At 28.2% G+C, this 24564-nt stretch overlaps 1 protein-coding gene across 1 annotated transcript in view; it reads right to left on the bottom strand.

The window, feature by feature from the left end:
- LOC117170170 overlaps nucleotides 1-24564 on the bottom strand; it is a 37135-nt gene that overhangs the window by 5800 nt on the left and 6771 nt on the right. The window contains exons 2-7 of the mRNA XM_033356745.1: nucleotides 3583-3683; nucleotides 3398-3505; nucleotides 2757-3284; nucleotides 1127-1272; nucleotides 803-961; nucleotides 435-704 (exon numbers count right to left, since the gene is read on the bottom strand). Of these exons, the coding sequence (XP_033212636.1) occupies nucleotides 435-704; nucleotides 803-961; nucleotides 1127-1272; nucleotides 2757-3284; nucleotides 3398-3505; nucleotides 3583-3676 (1305 nt within the window). The 5' untranslated portion in view covers nucleotides 3677-3683. The remainder of the gene's footprint in view (nucleotides 1-434; nucleotides 705-802; nucleotides 962-1126; nucleotides 1273-2756; nucleotides 3285-3397; nucleotides 3506-3582; nucleotides 3684-24564) is intronic.

Below are 24564 nucleotides of genomic sequence, written 5' to 3'. Positions count from 1 at the left end.
TAAATATTTTCCAACCTTTGAATTGTATATGAAATGTTTCGAAATCTTTTGAAACTTTTGGGAAATCTTTTAAATCTTTGACAAATCTTTAAAAGCTTTCTGATATCGTTCCTAATCATTGAAATCTTTATGAAATCTTTGGATATCTTCTGAAATATTTCTAGAACTATTTTTTAATCTTTTAAATCTTTGAAATAATTTTAAAATCTTTTGAAATTCTTTGGAATCTTTTGAAAAATTTAAAATCTGTTGGAATCTTTGAAATCTGTGTGAAATCTTTTAAAAACCTTTGACAAATTTTTTTAATCTTTTGAAAACGATAGATATGTTTGAAATCTTTTCAATCTTCTGAAATCTTGAAATTTGGTGTATAGTCAAACCTCGTAATTAAATTTCATTAAAAAATGGATTACGACTTAAAAATAATTTCGAACCTGAAGATCAAAGTCATTATCTCCTTCGACGGATACAACTAAAGTCATAGTTTCTCCAATCTTGACAAGACCATCAGCCGCTGGAGCAAACGGACCCTTTCCGATTTGAATATCCAATTTAGCCGAGGCAGTATCTCCACTGAAGGTCACAATTTCCTGATTCAACATATCCACAGAAAGACTTACAGTGAGAGCTTTATTGATATTTCCTTCCCACAAACAACGTACTCTCCGAACCGTGTCCCAGACTTCCTGAATCCCTGGTTCATTCTACAAACATTGTAATTTTTTAATAATATCCTTTGTTTTAATACAAAATTAGCTGAAATCTTTTTAGGCTTTTTAGCTGAAATCTCTTTTTTATTTACCTGTAAAACTAAAACGTTTTCCAAATAGGCCTGGCCAGCCTCTCCTTCGAATTCATTGATGAATTGTGTTCCACAAGAATCCAAGCTCACAGTGAAAGAGAATTTCGTATTAGCGGAATTTGCCTCCACGTAGCGACACTCGGGCATCATGTAGAAACCCTAAAAAATATCTCTTGTAGTATCATTTACTCTCTTTACTTTGTGAATCTCTTCGCCTGGTGTGATTGCTAGAGTGATTGATCTGGTAAGTTCCGCTTACCCCGAAAGGGATTCAGCCTAATCGTATAATAACAATAATAATAATTTACTATAATAATTTTTTACCTTTGAGTATATTATTCCATCATAAGCTCGGTTGAACTCAACATTGATGGTCATCATAGTTTTGCTGCACTCGACTTCGAGGTTGTGGATATGCGGTGGGTGATTCAGATCATCATCAGCTGGCACTGTTCCGGTTCCTTCTTCACCTGAATAAGAAATTACTATTTCATGGACCAATCCAGTATTTAAAAATTACTCTGATATTTGACAGTTCTATAGACTGATTTCTCATGTAATCGGAAATTTGACAGGATGGCTGCAAATATTAATTTTTAAAATTCCCTGATTTTTTCCTGATCGATTTTCCATTTTCCTTGACGATTAATATCAAAAGAAAAGCATTTTAATTTTGTAATAATTTTAAAATAGAATCTTTTATAAACGGAACAGAACAATTTCAAATAAAAATTTTTTAATTTCAAATTTATTTATTCTTGCAAAAAGAAGGTGATTTTTTTAATTTTTAACTATGAATGTATGCGTCCGACAGGACGAATTTTCAGTAAAACAGTTACATTATTGAGCAAAATAGATTACTTTTTAACAAAAGGATTACATTTCAAACCAAGTAGTTGTATTTTTAACCAAAAATATGCACCTTCAACCGAAACATTTTTTTTAACAAAATTGTTTAACTATTATCCAAGTAGTTGCACTTTTAATTTAAAAAGATCAATTTTTACAAAATAGTTCAACTTTGAACGAAGGAGAGGCATTTTCAACCAAAAAGATGACTCTTCAACTGAAATAGTTCAATCTTCAGTTTAAAAAAATGCAACCAAAAACAAACGAATTTTCAACCGAAAAGTTGAATTTGAAAAAAATTATAAATTGAAAAAAAGATTTTTTATAAAATTGGTTCAACCTTTTCAACCAAAGTGCTTCAATTGTCAACAAAAAAAGAGGAATTTTTAACGAATGATGGAATAGTAGATATTTTCACCAAACAAAATTTTAATTTCTAATAAAAAAGAGTTGAATTTAACTAAAAATTACAAATTTTCCACAAAATAGTTGAATCCTTAATCAAAAAAAAAGATTACTTTTTTTAACGAAAATGTTAAAGATACATATACAGAAAAAAAATTAATTTCAACCAATAAGAAAACCAAATTATCAGAAAATAGTCCGGTTTTAAAACAAAAAGACGAACCTTAAAAAAAAAAGACTTTTTAACAAAGCTGTTTTACTTTTACCTACGTAGATGAATTATCAATTCAAAAAGATCAATAAAAAAAATAGTTAAACCTTTAACCTAAGAGATGGACTTACAAGTGAAATGATGAATCTTTAACAACGAAAAATAATTTTTATCAAATTAGTTCAATCTGCATCCATGTAGTTCAATTTTCAACATGTAATAGTAGACATTTCCACGAAAAAAGGTTTTAATTTTAAATAAAAAACGGCTAAATTTAACCAAAAAAGAATTTGCCACAAGATAGTTGATTCCTTAAGCAACAAATATTTTTGTTAAAAAACAAAAGATACGTGTCTCATATTTTTATTGGAAAACAACATATTTGTACCCCAAAAAATGCCGTGACATCATCAGGGTCAGACTGCCCGATTTTACATGAAATCGGCCTACAAACATTTTTCGTGAATGATGAATAGCTTTTCGTCTTACCTCCACCTGGCGCAACGCCGGTATCAGGTCCAGGAGCTGGTCCCGGACCTGGTGCAGGTCCTGGTGTTGGTCCGGGTGCGGGACCAGGTCCTGGTGCTGGTCCGGGTGCGGGACCAGGTCCCGGTGCTGGTCCAGGTGCGGTACCAGGTCCAGGACGACCATTTGGCTGCGGTGTTGGGAAATTAGGCGTTGGTCTCGGATCCACCGACGGGTATCCACCACTGGAAGGTGGAAGGTAAGTTGTGGATTGCGGCGGAAATCCGCTCGAACCGGAAGCTGCAGAGGATGAGGATCCAGAGAATGGCGGGGATGGTCGAGGAGTGTAAGGATATCCATTAGTTGAAGAGAAGCCGGTCTGTACGTTGGGTGTGTAAGTGGGCCTTGGAGAGGAAACTGGTGAGGCAGAGTATCCATTGTTAGGAGTAGAGTATGGTGGTTGTTGCGACGATGCAGGTTGGAAAGGTCGCGGCTTTTCCGGCGGCCTTTGTGTAGTATAAGGTGGTAGATAAGCGTTATCCTGCTGCCGCGCTAAAATAGTTAAATAAAATAACATCTTTTTCGAGACGATAAAAATCCTATAAAGATTTTAATTTTAAGTTAATAGCAAGAATTTTCTATAAATAATAAAATGGGGAAATTACTTTTTCTCACGTTCTGCGATTGGTAGATATTTTGAATCCACTCAAGAATATTTCTTGCCATTATATCAGCTGCTTTGTCGGAAGTAGCCCGTATAGTTCTAGAATTAACTAATATATTTTTTTATTTAGATTAGTAAATCAACTTTGAAGTTAAAATTAGTAGAAACTATGTGATAAAAGCCTACCTGCTTCGGAGTTAACGAACAAGGCATGTTCATATCCTTCAGTGACTACCAAACCGAAGAAGTTCACAATGAAGGCCGCCGCAAAACACTTCATTGTGGACCTGAAATATTAAAACGATAGATATTTAATTATTTTAGATTTGACGGACTGAAAAGATCTTAAAACAGGGTTAATTGGGTGGTTTTCCACAATAATAGGAAAATCAATAATTTGAAATACAATTAATATAGGTACCAATGTACCATATTAAATTCAATATGAACTGCTTTGTACTCCTCAGATTTCCAGTCGAGATATATTGACTTTTCAACAAATTAGTTGAATTTTCAAAAAAATATGAATTCTAAACGAAAAATATAATGTTTGATATTTCAACCCAAAAAATTGTAATTTGAAAATAAAATCAGCTGAATTCAACCAAAAATAAGAATTTCCACACATTGAAACCGTTGAATTTTTAACAAAAGAGTTCAGTTTGTATGCTAAAAATTCGGATGTTTTAGAAAGCCGTTGATTTGACATTCTAAAAGATGAATTTTCAACACAAAGTTTCATTTTGAACCACGGAAAATGATTTTTTTCACGAAATAGTTTAATTCCTAAGCAAATAGTTGATTTTTTAGCTTATTAAAATCACATTATTAAATCAATTTTTTTTAAGTTTCAAGTAAAGAATACGAATTTTTCAGAGGACAGTGAATTTAGAACAAAAAAGGTTCTTTTCAAGCAAGAAAGATGAATTTTAGACTAAAAAAAAGATGACCCACAAAGATGACTTTTGAACAAAATAGTTTAGATTTAAACAAAGAAAATAAATTTTGAAAAAAAAACAGTTAGATTAAAAAACAAATAGTTAAATTTTTAATCTGCAAAAACGTATTTTTAACCAAGAAGATTAATTTTTACCAAAAGACGAGTTGTTAACAAAAACGTTAACTTTCAACGAAAATTTCCACAAGAAAATTAATTTTCAGTCCAGAAAGATGAATGTTTGACTAAAAAAGAATAGTTTTTGAACAAAAATCAAATCGTTCAATTTTCAACAGAAAAAAAAGAATTTTCAACCAGTTGAATTCCACTAAAAAATAAAAACTTTAAACAAAATAGTTGAATTTTCAAGAAAATAATTAAACTTTCAATATAATAGCTGAAATGTTAACCTACAAAAATGAATTTGTAACCAAATAGTCGAATTTTTCAACAAAAAAGATTAAGCGTTGACCAAAAACGAAATAATTTAATTTTGAATTTAAGGATTAATTCTGATCCGAAAATATAATCGTTCATATTAAAGCGAAATTATCTTTATCTTTAGTTAAAAACGCACAATTGTAATTAACGAATTTACAACTCGTTAACTTTTTGTCGTAGGATAATCGCTAAGATTTCATTTTAAATAATTTTGTATACTTTATAAATTAAGTATCGCGGACCTCATGTATCTCTTAATCGAAAGTAGCAATACAAGAAAACGTGTTCAGAAAATGTTGCGATTTTCCGTTTTTTGTTATTAACAATCAATTGATTCAGATATCAGCCTCAAACATGTGAAGACCTTAAAACAACGTCCATTCGAACATTTTAAGACAAAAATCTCATTGTCTCTAATTTGTTCCAGCAGAAATCCTAATTTTACTCTACTTGTCTATCTGATAAAGGAAGTAGATATTTTCTCTCTTAGCTTTCATCCCTTTCTAAAAAAAAACATCTCGGAACGAAAATGCTGCCATCAAGATGCATATCAACTTTCCCAAGCCTGTCTGTCCGGCTTCGCCGACCCTGGAAGGTCGATTCTAAATAAAAATCGAGGAAGAAGCATTTGACATGTACATTGGCAAGAGTCAGGACATTGTAAATTTACCACATAGATCTTGAGGAATCAACACTTTTGCAGTCCTGCTGTTCATGGAAAGTAGAAAGTGGCCATTATGAAATTAATAGGCATGATAGCACGTTTTGGAAAGGTGACGTCATTGTTGAGTGGATGGAATATAATAATATATTGTATCGGGAGAAAGACTCGAGTGTCTCAAAACCCCTTCAAGATTTTTAGAGACGCAACTGAGTAGATGGAGAGCTGATAGATGTCTTTGCGTTTCCGAAGAGATCTAAAGAGATTTCGTAACAATTTCAAGTAGATGCTAATATTTTTAAAGCCTACGTGAAGTCTACATCATCGAGTCATGGACATGAGCTGTCGGTTAATAAGTACTTTCAAATATAGTAATATGGGATAAAAGGGCAACTTTTACTCGATGACAATGAACTAATTATGTAATAGAAACCAATATAGAAACGAGATCTTCAAGATGTTATTTCAGTGATCCCAAATACTTCAAATTTCAGGTTCTTTCGAAATTCAACTTCTTTTCTTATTGTTAAAGGAGCAGACTTCACACTCTTCTCCCTATTCCCCCCTTTTCGGCCATTTAAAGAATTCCTCGTTTTTCCTGGTTTTAAAAAAAAATTCCCTTTCTCCCCCAATGAGAAAAGCCAAACATTATTGATAAATATGAGTTCTTCTCAACTGAAAAATGTACTATTATATTTTTAGCTAGGACTTCTTTTTTTTTGGGTACAAACTTTGTTAAAAACTCAACTGTTTCTCTTTTTTAATTCTCCTTTTGGGCTCTAAATTCAACTATCTTGTTGAAAATTCATATTTTCGATACTTAAGTCTATTGTGAAAAAATGAGTCTTTTTCGCTTTGGATGACACATTTTTCTTTTAGGACTTAAAGTCGTTCTTGGTCGAACTTGGTTCAACTTTTTTTATAATATACAAATGTTTGATTAAAAAAGAATGTCAATTGGATTGAATATTCATCTTTGAATAAATAAAGTCATATTTTTGTATTCAGAGATAATCCCAGTAATCCTGAAATTAGTTCCAGTAGTCGTGATGTAAATTTTCATGCTCTTTTATTTAATTCGGATGAATATAATTTCTATTTTTTATTATAAAATGCTAAAAAGAGTGGGGTTTATCATTAAATGTTACTTTTTACATATTTTTGAACAATTTATTCAAATTACAACCAAGTTTCACAATTACTGAGACGTTTAACTTAATTTTTGTTTAATTGAAAAGTCTACTATTATATATTTGATACAAAAATCATCTCTCTTGGTTGAAAGTTTTTAAAAATTTTTTGGCCAGAAAATCTTTCTAGTTGAAAATTTGTCTGTCTTGAAAATTAATCTCGTTTGACTAAAAATGCAACTAGTTGGTTGAAAATTAATCTGTCCTTTTTTATTGAAAATTCATTCTTGGTAGAAAAGTCATATTTTGGTACCAAGATAATTCTTGTTTATTAGGAAGACTGCTATTATATTTTTTGTTCAAAATTCATCTCTTTTACTTGGAAATTAAACTAGTTTGTTAAAAATTCAACTCCTTTGTTAAAAAATGCGTTTTTGTGTTTAAAAATCTCAAAATTTGGTTGAAATTATTTAGAAACTCAATTACAGAAATCATTAATTCTTGACTACAAAATATTTATTAGTTACAAATTCGTCTGTTTGTTTTTTGAAAATATATATTTTTCGGTTGAAAATGCAACTTTTTGGTTTAAATTTAATCTGTTTTCGTTAAAGATTCAATTATTTTGTTGAAAATAAACTTTATTTTTAAAAATTCATGATTTGGACTTGAAGATTCAATTGTTTCTTTTTTAGAAGATTCATTTTTTGCCTTCAAAATTGAACAATTTGTATGCATTTCTTTTTCTTAACTGAAAAATTTTTTTTTGTTGATAAGTCAACTATTTGATTAAACGCTAAACTTTTTTGTTTCAAATTCATCTTTTTTTGCTTAACAGTTCAACTATTTCTTTAAAAATCAATTGTTTTGTTGAACATTAATTGTCGTATTTTGAAATGTAACTATTTGGTTTAAAATTTATCTTTCTTGATTAACAATGAACTTTTTTGTTGAAAATTCATCTTGTCGGGCTTAAAAGTCAAAATGTTTTCGAAAAGTTGCCTTTTTAGCTTGAAAACTCAACTCAATAGGATTCTACAAAGTTTTCTTTTACTACATTTTTGGTGGACTACTAGATAGTTTATATATGCAGTATAAAAAAAGCTTATAATAATTAAAAATAATAATAATTAAATAAATAATAATAATAAATAAATAAATAATAATTAAAAATTATGAAAGAATTAACAATGTTCAATATTTAAATATTTGTTAAAACTTGCAAATAAATACAAAATTGAGTATATATTTAATAGCTAATAGTCAACAAAAGAAATCTCGTATAGAAGCCGACGTTGGATTTTTCAGTGGGCTCGAAAACTCATCGTTTTTGGTTGAAAATGAACTCTTTTGTAGAAACTGCAATATATTTCGACTTGAAATAATAGGAACATGATTCCTGAGTTAATTTTATTATAATTAATTTATTCCTAGATTATTTCTCTATTTTTGCGAAAAATCATCCTATTTTTCCTAGTTTAGGACTATTTTAGTCAACTTTTCCCAAAATTGTTTTTCTCAAGGCGTCGGCTGAAAATGTACATTTTACCAGTTTATTCTAAACTACTTGATCAAGAATTAAATAAGGTGAAAGAGAACAATGACACTCTTGCAACAGCATAGTTACCTAAACTTTTTTGTTGTCTCATTGAGCGTCATTTTAAATGCCAGTAGGCCGAAAGACATGCCCCTGTTTCTAAATAAAAAAGTGAAAAGTGTATAATTACAAAATAAGCATTTTAGTTTCATAGTCACTTTGCACTTTATTTTAGGGGTCAACCATCAAGTACGGAAAATGTTTTTTCTGAAATTTCCAACACCCCTTCCCCCTATGTAAGATACTATAAGATTTGATATGACTATTATTTTTATTTCAAATTCAACTGCTTTTATTCAAATTTGTCATTTTTGATTGAAAATTCAACTATTTTGTTACAAAATTCAACTATTTAATTAAAAATAAACTTTTTGTAGAAAATGTGTCTTTTTTCTTGAATATTCAATATTGTTTGTTTATTATGGCAATTCAACTACTTGGTTCAAAGCTGAACTATTTTGTTAAAAATTCATCATTTTAGTTGGAAACTTATTTCTATGATTCAAAATTTAACTATTTAAAAGTTTTCTAACTGAAAACTTAATTTATTCCGATTTTTTTTTTGAAAATCTTTATAGTAAAAAATGTATCTTCTGGTTTGAAAATTCATCTTGTTAGTTGAAAATTCGTTTCTTTAGAAGAAAATTTAAGTGCATATTCTGTTGAAAATTCCTGTTTACTTTTGTTTGAAAATTAATTTATTTCTTAATGTAACTTTCAGCTATTCCATTTTTGGGTAAAAGTTTTTTTTCCCGTTCACAATTGATCTGTTCAGGTGAAAATTCACCTTTTTTTGGCAGAAAATTAATCTTCTTGCTTTAAAATTTATCTTTTCGATCGAAAAGTCATTTTCTAGGTAAAAAATTGAACTCTTCTATTTTATGTATAAAGTTTTTTTTGTAGTTGAAAAATCAACTGTTTGGTATTTGGTTCAAAATTCATGTATTTTGTTGAATATTCGTCTTTTTTGGTAGAAAATCAATCTTTTTGGTAAAAAATGTATCTTCTAGGTAAAAAATTTATCTTTTTGGTTGTAAACTCAACTATTTGTTTGAAAATTTCATTTTTGTTTTTGAAAATTCATCATTTTAGTTGTATTTCAATTGAAACATCTTTTACATGCACAATCTCATTTATTCAATTTTGTAACATTATTTTCAAAAACTTATAGCACAATTAATTACGATTTTCCTTCAAGAGAAAATTCACTTTTAGTCGAGATCGCATTTCCTGTGGACTTTCCTCTATTGTATATTGTAATATCTTTGGTTTTATTTCATTTTACTGTTTACTAAAAATTGAACGCACGTATGAATTTTTAATCTCCCCCTCACACAAGACATAGTAAAAATTGACCACCCTCCACACACACAAATCATCTTACCTAATTTTTAAAGGACCCCTCATGTTTAAAAAAACAAAGTCAGAACTTGACAGTCCTAGAATTGATAAATTTTTGTTATTCGAATTTTGGACAAGCAGAAAAAGGATTCAAAAAAAGAATAAAAATTGCGGGTAAATAGATCCAGGTACGGAGGAATTGTGACGATGGATGTTCAAATTGTTTTCTAGCTTATAAATAAATAAATAAATAATTGAGCAACGCGATTTCAATGAAAGAATCTGAATAATGCAGGTAGAGTAATGTTCGAAGGATAAAAAAATTCTCTACGAATGCGTACGACCTTGCGGGGTGCGCGGGGGCAACGACTGCTTTCCAATCTTCAATCTGCTTTAGTTTGATCGCGACCAGGTGAAACTAAATCGTGACGACTCCGCGTTAGAGGATTACTATATTACACTGTACATACTTTCAGAGTTGTTTAGAACTCTTGGCAAGCGAAGTTCTGTAGTTCTTCAAGGAGAGTTCGAAAAGTCAACCGAGGAGTCGTGCACGATGAGGCGAAAGGTGAAAGTAGCATCCAGCGGAATCATCAAGTACCGTCCTCAGATTCGCTTGTGAAAACTTTGCGAGCACTAAATTCATTAAGACTGTCTAGCAAGTCCCATTTGCACAAGATGACAAATTTAATTATATTGGCAACATATTACAGATTGAAAACAAAAATTAAAATTGAACCTGCTGATGTAACTAGAGAAGAGGAATCCAATCCAATTATTAAAAAGTATATCAGTGCCACTTTCGATTAATACCTCGAAACTATTCTGTCGTCCTGATGAAGGAACTATGCAACTGCATTGAAAAAACGCGTTTAGATCTGCACCTTTTAACCTACGAGAGTTTTTGAAAAAAAAGTAACGTCCATGGGTAAATCGCACATGCTCTATTCATTGAAACGAAACTGTCATTTTCAATCACTTATATACAAAGATATTAGTATTAATATTCATGAAAAAAGTCGCCGAGACTGAGTAAGAAATCAGTCTCCAAGATCTCCGATTTACCTGATGGAAAAACTCAAGTTCCCTAAAAATCATAGGTAAATCGGACTTCATAAACTGAGGCCCAGCGGAGAAGACACTTTGTCTAGTTTTTTGTATACATTATCTAAAAAGTAAAAAAGAGTCCCGGTAATGGCAGTTTTTATTTTTGAGTAAAATCTATTTTTTATGTAATAATTGAAAGAAAAAAATGCGCCTTATTAGCAGCACCACGATAACACCACCATCGCTATAGTAGAGTTTACATCTATTTTTGCTCTTGTCACTCACGAAATCAAAAATCGCGTCTTCATTTGACCTCGGTTTATGGAGTCCAACTTACTAGTGATTTGCGTTAACAACTACAATCGTCCAAAAATTTATAAATTACAAATGTGTGGTTAAATTAATATTTCAAAACTATCTAGTTCGTTACTGTAAATATTACACATGTTTCATGTTCGCGCTTTTGGCTGGAGATTAGTATTTTTCTTAAAAAAAATTTATTATTAAATCAGAAAGATTCGAAAAAGACTTGAAATTCCTAAAAATTTTGAGTTGTGTCGCCCCCCCCCCCCCGGATATTAGCATTTTTTAACCAAAATCATCATTGAGATTAGCATTTTTTAACAATTTTAGGGTGTGTTAGCGTCTTACATTGGAAATGGGTATTTCTAATCAGAAATTATTAGATTTTAAAGATTCATACATTTGTAACAATTTTCGCTTTAGTTAGCGTTTTTTAAAGAAATTTGAGATTTCAAATCAAAATGATCAGATATTATAGGTTCATAATTTCTTAAGCACAATAGGTTACGTTAGCGTTTTACATCAGAAATGGTTATTTTACGTATTAACATTAAAAATGATTCTAATTTTTAATAGAAAAAAATCACATATTTGAACAATTTTAGATTATGTTGTCGTTGTACACCAAAATCTGATATTTAAAATAAAAATCATTGTAGGTCAAACAAGATTTGACATTTCGGAACACCATCAGGTTATATTATTCTTTTTCTCAAGAAATTAGTTTTTTTTAATGAAACTAATCAGGCTGCTGATTTTTATTTAAAATAATAAAACTTCCAAGCTTGAAGAATTTCCGATTGTGTTATACTATTAGTGTGTTTCGCCCAAAATTTAAATTTTCATTAAAATATCATTAAATTTCAAAAAAGCTTAATAATTTTTTTAACAGTTTTAGGTCGCATTGGTTTTTTAAATTGAAAATTGGTATTTTTAAACAAAAATCATTACAATTTGAACAGGATCTATATTCTTTGAACAATTATAGATTATGTTGCGTTTTTCGTCATAAATTGGTATTTTTATTTTAAAAATTATATTTCAAAGAAAATTTACAAGATTTGAAAAATTGCAGATAATATTCATATTTATACCAGCAATCAGTTATTTATAAACAGAAAACATCAAGGTGAAAAAAATATTTATATTCTCAAATATTTGTTCTTATGTTGTTTTAGTGTGTTTTATAACAAATTCATATTTTTAATAAAAATCATTAGATTTCAACAAATATTTACAATATTTAAACAATTAGTTTAGTATTTTCGTCGCAAATTAGTATTTTAAAATAAAAATTCAACGGTTTGATTATTTATACAAAAACATTATATAATAATTCTGATTTTAAGATACTAACTTTCTTTATAATAAGGAAAATTTTGTTCTTGCTTTTCTTTTCTATTATATCCGATAAGAGATACAATTTTTTAATAATATTAATTTAATAATTAACTTTAAAAATTGCGTGAGACAAAAAAAACAACAATTTCGCGCAGCATGCGTGTTTACTTTCTAGTATAATTGAATTACAATGGATTGTTAAGTCAAATCTTTTTATTGAAAATCTAATTGGGGTTTCATTACTTGAAGTTGTTTTATATCTTAAATTTGAAATTTTGTGTGAAATTTTGTTAAATGAAATCTACAAATCATTTTTATTTGAATTTTAAATAATTTTAGTTTATTTTAGCATTTTATACCAGAAATGAATATTTTTTATGTAAAATTATTAGAATCGAAGGATAAAAAATTTCTCATCAATTTACGTTTTACGGTCTTGTTAGCGACTTTGTTGGTTTTTATACCGGAAATCGTTACTTTCAATTAAAAGAATAATTGGATATTCAAAGAAGGGTACCGTTTTTCCTAAAATTTTCGGTTACGCTCGAACTTCTCACCGAAAATAGATATAGATTCACAAGAAGATTTTTAATGGGGGAAATATTTTAGGGAAATCATTATATTTCACGGAATATTGACAATATTTGAAAACTCGCCTTTTTTGGCAGACAATAAATGTTTTTTTTTTAGTTTTTTAATTTTAAAACTTTTAAAAATTTTCTACACAGCATTTAAGTTTCATCCCGAAAATATCAATTTTCAACCAAATAGTTGCATTTTTATTAAAAAAGTGAATTTTTAACAAAACAACAAAAAATTAGCGGTTTTCACCGAAAATCCTTCATTTTCGTAATCATTACGTAATTTAATCTTTTTGGCTGAAGAGTTATCATTTTTGTCAAAAATTTAGCTACTTAATTGAAAATTCATGTATTTTATTGAAAATTGAAAATTTTAATTTGAAAATTGGGTGGTAGAAACAAATAATTATCGCGCAAATGTTTGTTTTCTAGTGTGCTCAAAATTTTAATTTATTTTAAATCACATATAAGAACTACTTTATTGAATTCAATAAAGATCAATTTTCTCTAGGGTATACTCTTGAAGAATTCGATATGAGAATTTTTATTAAATTGGAAAAAATTGTGGTCGTGCAAGTATTCTTGATTATGGTTTGCTTTCACCCGAAGAAAATATATTTCCTTAATACATCATCAGAGATAAGTGAATTATAATTTATATTTTCTTTAACATGATAATATTATTTTAGATTATTAATCATAATCTAAAAATGCTTTTCCTCTGGCAAATACGTATCTTGTATAAGCAGCCTCTATCATCAACTTTCGTGACAAGGACGAAGAAGATTATTAATAATGCTAATTGCATAATAAGGATCCTAGAGCTCTTAAGTTCCCTTTCATAATTTTTTTGACTAATTAACTCCGTCCCCTCAATTAATTTTTAAAACCGAGTTGTACTCAGTTATTAAAAGTCAAGGAATATGAACTGCATGTGATGAAGCTCATATAAAATTTTCGCCAAGGTTGATCGTTGGTAATTACAAACGCAAATTTAATTTCGTTTCCCAACCCAGGCATAATATGTCGATTAGTCCATTACGCGTCGCTGCTAATTTTTCTACCGTCCTTGTGTATCAACATTAATTTATGTCGTTATGAGCAACGAATTTTTTCTCGGAGAACAATGTATATGTCGAAAGGCGGTTATCTTCATTATGATCGAAGGAATAACTCACTTTAGGTGTTATGTGAGAAGACGAGAAATCATTGTGAGTCTTGGGTATTGAAAGTTCACACATATGTATGTAAAAGACACAAATGAATTAATTACATATTGTTAAAATGATCTTACTTCCACTTTAAAGTTTCCAACATATTTTCTAGATGTCAAATCCGTTACCAGATTTAAAAATATCAACACAAAATTCTATCAGAGGAGAAGAAATAGAAGGACTTTCCTGCAAATAAAAGGAATAATAGGGGAATAAATTCTTTTTAGTAATAAAATTAATATAGGTATCATCACAGAATAAAGTACTGATAAAATTTGTTGCAGGAAATTTTTTAGAGGGATACAGTTTTCTTCAGACAATTTCGCGTTTTTCAAAACACATGTGTTGTTATGGAAAAACAACAGAAAGTTTAACCGATATTTGGTTAAAGTTTATCCTGTGAAGTTCATTTTTGTTGCAGCGAATTTTTCATTGGAAATCGACGTAAAGTTTATCTTCTGTTTTTTCTGTGATATTCCTAAGATTTCAAATCAAAATATATTACATTTTGAACAAAATATATGAATTTTCAATAGAAAATGATGAATCTTCTACAAAAAGAGTTCAATTTTCAAGCCAAAAAGAGTAATTTTCGACAAAATAATTATATTTTCAACGTTAAAATAAGAATTATCAACGAAAAAGTTGATTCTCAACCATAAAGTTAAATTTTTAACAAAATAGTTAACTAATAGTTTAACTACAAAACAGTGGATTTTCTCGGTAGTTAGTTCAAGTTTTAACTAAAAAAGATCAATTTTAAACCAAGTATTAATCAAAATAGTTGAATACTCAACCGGAGGAGATGGATCAGCAATTTAAATAGTCGAATTTTCTAGAAAGCAGTTAAGTTTCATCTCGAAAACATGAATTTTCAACCAAATAGTGGAATTTTTATTTAAAAAGTTAAATTCTAACAAAACAAAAAAATTAATGTTTTACCCAAACCGTTGAAATTTCAAGTCAAAAAGCGAATTTTCCACTAAAAAATTGAATTCTTAACCCAAAAATTTGAAATAAAAAAAATTACTAATAAACCAAATAGTTGAATATTGAAAAAATAGTTCAATTTTCAACAAAATAGTTTAATGCTCAACCAAACGAGATGAATTTAATAGAGTTAGAGAGATCTGACCTTAGAAGTAAAATAATTCACCTTCTGTCACACAACTTTCTGTTTAAAAAAAAACTTTGTCCGTAGTTTGTGTGTTTTTTCTCTTTTTAAAATCAATACGAATAAATTTCATCAAGTGATGCCTAAAGAGATGATTACTAATTAAACTTTTCTGGGCAATGAGAATTCAAAGGTATTGCCTAACTTGTGTGTCTAATGAAGGACCGCTTTCAAAGTTGCTTGAAAAACGGAATAAAGTACGGTAGTAGCGAAACCGCATCATCTCAAGTGCACTCTATACTTGCGTCATCTCCTGACCACAAAATAGCACCGAGCGCCGACGTGAATTTCACGAATTCGCACGATAATTATAAAGTGCTGAAAGTACAATGACATATGATTATTACGCTTAAATGATACCGACCCTCCCTTCTCACCCTCTTGAAAATATTGTGAAAGATTCAAGGAAATTCTACAGAGGTACGTGTTAATTGGCAAGCAATTAGCGTAGGCGTCGTCATTTCTTTAGTTGCAATTCCTCGGTCACCAGATCGACATTCACAAATTGCTTTTTTTCATGCATCTCTCCAATCTTAATTTATTCCTACAAAAGCCTCACAAATGGTGTCAGAATATATTTAAGAAACCACAAATTCTTCAAGGTAAGGATAATTTCACCGTTGTGGTAGTTGTTGAAAAGAATTGTTTGCGGGTCATTGTCAAAAAGATGCAAATTTAGAGTGCCTTTGGTTTTCTACATTTTTGTTTTTCAATTTTCTTTAAAAAAAAAGAGAATTGAGAAAACGCACACTTTACAGCACAAAATGCTCTCAGGAAAGGAAAAGTAGGAAGACCTTTCACGAAAATAGGGTAATAAATTATTTGTATAATGCAATGAATATATAGGCACTATATGCTTAAGATTTAATATCGAAATATATTGAATTGTTTACACAGAAATATTCAACCAAATAATTGAATTAAAAAAAAGTTAAATGAAACAGTCGCATTTACAACCAAAAAGGTAGACTTTCAAGCTTCAGAGCAGCATTTTTAACCAAATGGTCTAATTTACGAGCATATCAAATTAAACTTAAACGAAAAAGAATTACATTTTTAACCAAATATGTGAATTCTACAGCCAAAACGATAAATTTTTTAGAAGACAGTTAAATTTGTAACCAATAAAGTTGACTTTTTGACAAAAAAAGATTACTTTTTAACAAAATATTTCAATATTCAATAAAATAATTATTTTTTCTTTAAAATAGTGGCATTCTTCGATACAAAGGTAAAATAGATGAGTTTTTAACAAAATATGGTGTTTTTAATCGAAAATATCAAATTTTGTAGCAAAAGAAATTAATGTTCAAATCAAAAAGAAAAATTTTCAACCAAAGATTTGAATATTCAACAAAAAGTTTATTTAAAACTAAATGTTGGAATTTTGTACCAAAATAATAATATGTTCACCCCAAACCAAAACTATTTTTCTACCAAAAAATTGATTTTTTAACTAAAAACAATCAATTTTCAGCCAAAAATGGAATAATTGATTTTTCAGTTCAAGAAATTAATTTTGAACAACAGAAAAAAATTTCAACAAAATAGTTCAATTTTCAACCCAAGAGATGATTTTTTAGTAAAGCAGTTCAACTTCTAAATAAGAAGTTGAACTTTTAATTTAAAAAGAACGTTCAATAATCAACCCATAATGGAATAGTAAAATTTTCAGTGCACAAAATTAAATATCAACCAAAGAAATAAGTTTCAACAAAATAGTTCATTTTTCAAAGATATTATTTTAAAACAAAGTAGTTTAACTTCAAATGACATTGTTGAATTTTTATTCAAAGAGGTGAATTTCGTACCAAAAAAGAACACATTTCATAAAAATAGATGAATTTCCCACCAAATAATCGAATTTTAAAATTAAAACGATCAATTTTCAACAAAAAATGTAACAGTAAAATTTTCAATGCAAAATGGAAGTAATATTCCAGAGAAAAAAAAATTAATTGTAAACCAAAAAGAAAATAAGTTTCCAACAAATAATTTAATTTTCAACCGCAGAAAAACGATTTTTAACAAATTAGTCTGACTTTCAACCTGTTAGTTGAATGTACAACCAAAAAAGATGAACTTTTAGCGAAAAATGTAATAGTTAAGTTTTCAATTAAAACTATCAATTTTCGGAAAATTTCGGAAAATTCAACAGAATAATTACATTTGCTATCAAATAATTAAATTTTTATGCAAAAGAGATGAATTTTGAAGCAAGAATATAATAGTACATTTTTTAATCCGATTTTATCGGGTTCTAATAACTCAGTTCGGATTCAAGTGAAAAAATGATAAAAATAGTAAAAAGGAAAAAACTGGGGGAAAGAGGAATTTTTAAAAAGGGGGGAAAGAGAGGAAAAGGGCAAAGAGTGTGTAAATTATGAAAAAATGATATATTTAAAAAAATCAAAATTTGTCTACTTTCCAATTAAAAATAAAACCAAGGGTCAAGAATTAAAAATCATTTTAAAACGCTTAATTAAATTTAATAATTTAAAACAAAAATTCAGTTTTAAATTATTCAAAATGGAAAGGATCTTTTATATGTGCATACTTTTAGTAATAGTTTGGGAGTGAAAACTCCTATCCGAATATAACCCAGTAAAGCTCTGCTTTACTTCAGTGATTGAACGAGAAGGCTTTAATAAATGCAAACGTCCAAACGGACGCTTTAAAGTTGCAAAGTTTCCAGATTTCATGTCAAACAATTTTTGAAAATGGTTGAATTTTAATTTTGAAAATTGATATAAATTAAAATTTAATCAAATTTAATTTCCTTTTTGACATATTTAACTTCAAGTGCTTTCACTAGTAATTTATTAGATTTAAAAAACTAAACTCAAAATAGCCAAATATTTAATTATTAAATTACAGTTTTTTAATCAACGCAATAATAACAATTTAAATATGACATTATTAGTTAATGATCGTTTTCAATTTCTAATTGTACCTTTTGAACTTTTTCATTTGTGATAATTAATACAATTAATTAGCCCTTACAAAAGAAAATTGTATGATAAATCATAAAAAGAGTTAATTTTGTAAAAGATAAAAACTCAAAAAATATTTAGATAAAACCCATTCAAATTAATGTTTCTAATTATAAACGACTTTCCCTCACAATGTGTGGTTAATTCAGCCAAGTTTTACTAAATAAAAAACGAAAGTTAATTTGCTTCCGGTATTTGAATGTCAGAAGCCAAATAATGTATATTATTTCATAAATAATGTTTAAGTGACCGACTCCATAAAAGAGCCTCTTTTGCCGTCTCCTGATGAAGACATCAATCTTCAAGCCCATCACTTCGAAGTAGAATCTACATCTACAATATCATCAAGACACTTGCAAATGAGAATTTTAATAAATAAACGTTTAACCAAATAAAAATAAAATTCTGAGCATTTTTCATCACCTTTTGAGTAATACAAGTCCTAAATGTGTAAAGCAATGCGATTAAATTGTGCGAATCTCATTGAATGCCTTTATGCGCTCGAAGATTTCTCCGCGAAAACTATTACCCAGCCAATAGGTCTGGGTCACGGGGACATTGATTTCCTTATATGCAAGAGATTGGAAGATTCTCTTTTAGATTAAACTTGAACATAATGGACGATAGTTCAACTATAAACGCCAAGTATCATGGGCCAAAATGTCAAACGAAAATTTCTATTTCACAACATTTTAAAACATTTTAAAATTGTCGAATTTTAAATCAAAGTTGGGCATTTTTGAAAATTTAGTGCGCAATTATCCAAATTTGAACTTTTTTAATTAAAAGCTGTTCAATTTAAAATTATTTCATTTCATGCTCTGTTACTTTTCTGGATGTGGAAATTTTTCCGCTTTTATTTCTAAATTCATAGACTTTTGTCGGATTTTTCTCTAACCAATTTGTTATTTTGCCTGATAAATTAATATTAAAAGACCGTCGTTTTAATCTTTTAAAATTTTTAATACAGAATCTTTTACAAACGGAATACTAAAATAAAATTTCAGCTTGCTGTTTAAAATTTTTATATTTATTGCTTTATTTTGCAAAAAAATTAGACATTAAGTTCGAGCCAAAAGCAAAATGAATATTCAACAAAGTAGTACAATTTTCAACCAGAGATGATTTATTAACAAAGTAGTTCAAATTTTAACCAAGTAAATGAATTTTTGTAAAAAAAAAACAATTATTAACCCAAAATAGAACAGTTAAATATTGAGTGAAAAAATTAATTGTCAACCAAAAAATAAACAAGTTTCTGAAAATATTCAATGTGAATTCATTCAAAATTCCACCGTTTATTTTTCTTTTGATTTTTTCTAGATTAAATCTGTGCCCGCACCTTTCGTGAGAAGAGAGCATTCTTTTGTCTGGAAAACGAAAATTCACCTTTTGTTTTTTAAAACACCACAAGATATGAAATACGTCAAAGAAATACAATTATTTTTTTAAAACAGTTCTAAAATAATATCTCATGGTTGTCTAAAAATAAAGAAGAGCATAATTGAACAGTCTTTTTCTGTTTTTCATCACAACAAAAAATTTTATTGTAAAAAAAAAATATTTAAGGATTTTTCACACATTTTCGCAAAAATTTGGGAAATAACGTGAGATAGGAAAAAATTTTAAAGAGATATTTTTCTATAACTTTTTAATATTTTGAGGATAAGTGAGTGTGTGAGTTTCAGAGTTTCAAACACTCAGGTTCAACGACTAAATCAAAACCACTTTGGTCGAAAATCGTTTTTTACAGTAACAAGTACTTTAGGTGTTGGCCTATCGATAAATGTTAGAAATATGTAAGGAAACAAATGTTATTTTGTCACAAAACGTGGTTAAAGTTGAGGTGGTTTCTGAGAAATGATTATGACCCCTGTGTGAAGCCCATTTTGTTTTGAATGAATAAAAAATTTCTTTAAATTTTTTAATTTAAAAAATTTAAATTTATTTAAATTTTATTTTATTTAAATTCCATACTTCTTTTGTTTTAAAATTGAATAATGTTGATTAGAATTGTTCAACAATTTACAATTTTCTTGCAGAGGGAAAACTTTAAAAGTGGAATAACTTAACGTTAATAAATGAATAACTTAACTTAGTAGTAAGGTAAACCTTCAAAATTACAGTATAATCATAATGACGATTCGAAACGTTAGAAATCGATAAGCGAAATGTAATCAGAATAGTTGAAGCTTTTCTATGGATTCGGAATTTGATTTGTTGTCAAAATTGAAGTGCCCGAGAGTTTATTTTCATCACAAATTTCACATACATGTTTCCTCTTGTGAGAAAAATAATATATGGAAAAGGAAAATTTAATCGGGTAATATTTAGGAATTTTTGAGGGTGGTGAAAAACGGGAAATAAAAGTGAATTTATTTTTTGACACGGAATTTTAGAAATTTTTAGAAGAAAAATCGATCTAAAATATTAAAGTGTAAAACCAATTCAATTGAAAAAATTATAATTGAGAAAAAGAACCATTGATTGATATATAGAAATATTTAAATGTTTATTATCAAAACTTAATAACTTGAAACTGAATTGTTTGAAATATAAAACCTTCAATCCGTAAAATTTTAGACGAATAAATTTACACTTTGAACGCCACAATTTTAATTGTTCTATTTTTGAGTTTTCTAAAATTTATAAGTAAAATTATTGAATTTTGATATATAAATAACAATTATTAAATTATAAAATTTAAAAATTCGCGTAAATTTTAGAGATATTTAGAAGTTTTAAAAATATACCAACTTGATTTAAAACTTAAAAATATTTCCAAAAATTAAAAATCAAATGTAAATTTGTGCAAATTACAGCAGAGTTTTTTATACCATTCAAGGATTTTTAAATGTTTTAAGCTGATAAAAAGAATTGCTTGAAACTCCTGTGAAAATTGCAATGATGTTTTATTTTGAAAAAATTAATTCTAAGTGAATATTTAGAATGATTAAAAAAAGGATGAATAAATCAAAATAAACTAATTATTAATTTAGGAAAATCTAATAAGTTTGCGCTATATTCAAAGGTTTTGAGATGAATGAAAAATAATTTAAAACCTGAAAAGATTTTTAAAAATTTAGATTTCTGAATATTTGAAACAAAAAAATTATATTCGAGAACGAATGGCCCCTCGGCCGCAGGTGAAAATGCGAAAAAGCCATTTCTATTTCACAACACTTATATAACGAACATATAGATAAGAATTCTCAAGAAATATAATCGAAGATAGCGAAAAATAGTGACATTATACGAGCAGTGATTGCGCTACTTGTCTACCCATGTAATTTGCCACCCTTTTGTTTTTCTTAATACTAAAAAAAATTATTTTTAATTTCTTTTTGGGTCAATGCTTAAAAACATTTTACAATGCTAAAGGTCAAGTGGGAAAATCGCTGATGCCAATTACGCACATCTTTCCTCACGCAAATAAACGCAGAAAACAATTTGTCAAGACTCAAAGAGAAAGATCTCTCTATTTACCACCTACTTGTTATTTACAATCTCCCTTCTACATAATATTATTGCTCTCTCTTATTTAACAAATTGCCAGTAAATGAGCGCGTTCAAGTCTTTCGATTTTTATTTCCTAACATTCAAAATATAGACAATAAAAAAACATGATTAACAACATTTTTAAATATGAATTATTAAACAAATTTGCGCAATAATTAATAATTTCGAATTTAAAACGGTTCAAATTCTGAAGAAAATTATTGAACGATTTCTAACTGTAAACGTTCCCAACCAAAAAATTCTAGATTCAGGAGAATTTCTAAAATATGAAAATATTTAGAATGGAATGGAAAAAATTTTACTTGAATCATTTTTAAATGAAGCTGTTTAAAATTTAATAATTTGAAATTAATTATATATAAAGTATCTCAAATTTCTCACTCAAAACGTTTAAAATTGAAAAAAAAATTATTTCTTCTAAATCTTGAACTTAAAAAGGGACAATATAAGGACATCTGGTAGATTAAAAATAAAAAATTAAACATAAAAACAAGATTGCTACGAATACGATTTCTGAAATTGCACAATTTTGAGCCTTTAAATTAAAAATTATTTTTTTCCAGATGAGTTTGAAATTTTCATATTTTGGAACATTTTCAACTAAAAATTATTAAATTTGCAATACCTAGTTCTAAAATCTTCTTATTCTGAAGGCTTTCTTGTTTAAATCTGAACAATTTTTTAAATTAGATTAAAAGAGTTCTTATCTTGCAGGTATTCCAAGTAAAAATCTAAGCTTTTCTTTCAGTACAAATGAAATAAAAAAGAACCCTTAATTTTTAGAAATAGGATTAATTTTTAACATCCATTTTTTACCTGCTTACTTTTGAATAACAAAAAATTAGTTTAAAGGCTTTTTAATTTTTTTAAATTTTTTAGTTATGTTTCAACTGCAAATATTTCGGAATATTTTTGAATAAAAAATAATTATTCAATTTACAATGCTTAGTTCTAAAATCGTCTCATTTTTTAAGCTTGAATTTGATAAATTATTTTCTTCATTTTTTTTAAATTTATTCTGGAGGCATTTAGTAACAAATAAATTTAATCTTAAATCATGCATTTTTTACGTTTGAAAATGAAACTAAGCCATTTAGAATATTTAAATCGAAAGTTATAAAATTTAAACGAAGTATCTCGTCGTCCTAAAATTCGGCATGAGTAGACGAATGTTTTTCATAAGCCTAAATAGTCATACTGAATTATCAGAGCAGGTTTTTTAAGAATTTAAATTTAACTGTAAAATACCTGCGAAAAGCGAAAACCGTGAGCGACTGTGGAAAAACCGGCTGAACTCGGGTGGCGGTTTCCTGCAGTTTTCCTCTCCCCTGACCAAACGTCTTCTAATTAAGTTGGATGCAGTCGGTGGTTATCATTAATTATGCTTAAATTCATTCAGTGATTCTAAGCCCACCTGGGGTATATGTACTCACGCTAAAGGACTTGAATGGTACTTAGCAGCGAGGGTGACCCGTGCATAGACCTATATTTCTCCGGGGTTTTAAAATAAAGGCAAAATACAATAGGTTTTACCGCATTGACACGGGACATAAATTTATGATAAAATGCAAAAGAAATCAGATTGTGTTATTAAATCTTTACTTTTAATTTAAAAATATTATAATAAACAAACGTTGGTAATTTCGCAGATTTTTGGTTACTTTCCATCTTCAGGAAGAGAGTAATTGGCATAAATTTTATTTTTAGCAGTGTCGTGTAGCCTTTGCTTACAGTCTTACACCACGAGGTCCACGTAATTCCAATAAAACTGAAAGTTGATCGGTACCGTTTGATGAGTCTGTGCCTATGTAAGTCGTAAAACAACGTGAAAGCGGGCTTTTCAGATTCTTCAATGGACAATAAGATGTCATTATCTGCCCTTTCGAAGATTCTTAACTATCATCATTCATCACTTAACTTCTTGCATAACAGTTATCGGTATGGCAATAATGCGCCTACTGCTCGTTTGGGTTCACCAACTTTGATTGAGAGTCTTTATGTAAAAAAAAGGTACTAATAACATCTTCGGTTTTACTTTTACGCCATCCAATAATAACTGCACTCTGACATTTGCGAACTTTATTTGCAATTATACAATTTTGAACATTTTTCCTTAAAATGATTCGGGTTTTATCGTTTCAAGTTATTAAACTTTAAACATCTCTTTATTTCGGGTTTCCTGATACCATATAAGATTGTATTTTTTATTCTACATTATTTCTATTTAATTAATTAAAATGAAACTAATTAACATTTATTTGGAATATTATAAGTTAAAATTGTGCATTTTTTAATGTTTCTTGTTAAAATTATTTAAGTTAGTTAGTTAAAATTATTTAAGTTTTAATGGTATGAGAATTCAGGATTGTCGAATATTTTACAATTTTAAACGACTTAAATTTAAAGTTACCCAGTTTTGAATATTTAAAATCATTCAAATTATAACGTTTTAATCCAAAAATTCTTAACCATTAAGACTTCCAATTTGGAATAAATAATGCAGAATATTACAAAAATTCAATTATAGTTGAAAAATTCTCAGCTTACTGAAATCTCTCTTAACTTCAAGCACTTACAATCTGAATTTTTATATTTTGGAGGGACTTTTTAAATCATTCATTTTTGAGAATTACAATTAAAAATACAAAAATTTTAAGTGAAATTTAATTAAGAAATTAAATTTCAAACTATTTAAATTATTTTAAACTTTTAAATTATATTCTTTTGAAACGTAATTTTGATCGTCCAAAGCCTAAAATTGAACGGCATGGCAGGCATAAGAGCCTAGCTCACATGCATACAGTTTTACTGAAGAGATAAAAAAGGTCCTTAAAGATCGAATTTTTAACTTAAAATAAAAAAGAAACTTTTCAGTCAAATCAGCGCTGA

The sequence above is a fragment of the Belonocnema kinseyi genome, chromosome 3 (genome assembly GCF_010883055.1).
Source record: "Belonocnema kinseyi isolate 2016_QV_RU_SX_M_011 chromosome 3, B_treatae_v1, whole genome shotgun sequence".
NCBI classification, from domain to species: domain Eukaryota; kingdom Metazoa; phylum Arthropoda; class Insecta; order Hymenoptera; family Cynipidae; genus Belonocnema; species Belonocnema kinseyi.
This window is presented reverse-complemented; position numbering and strand designations above follow the sequence as displayed.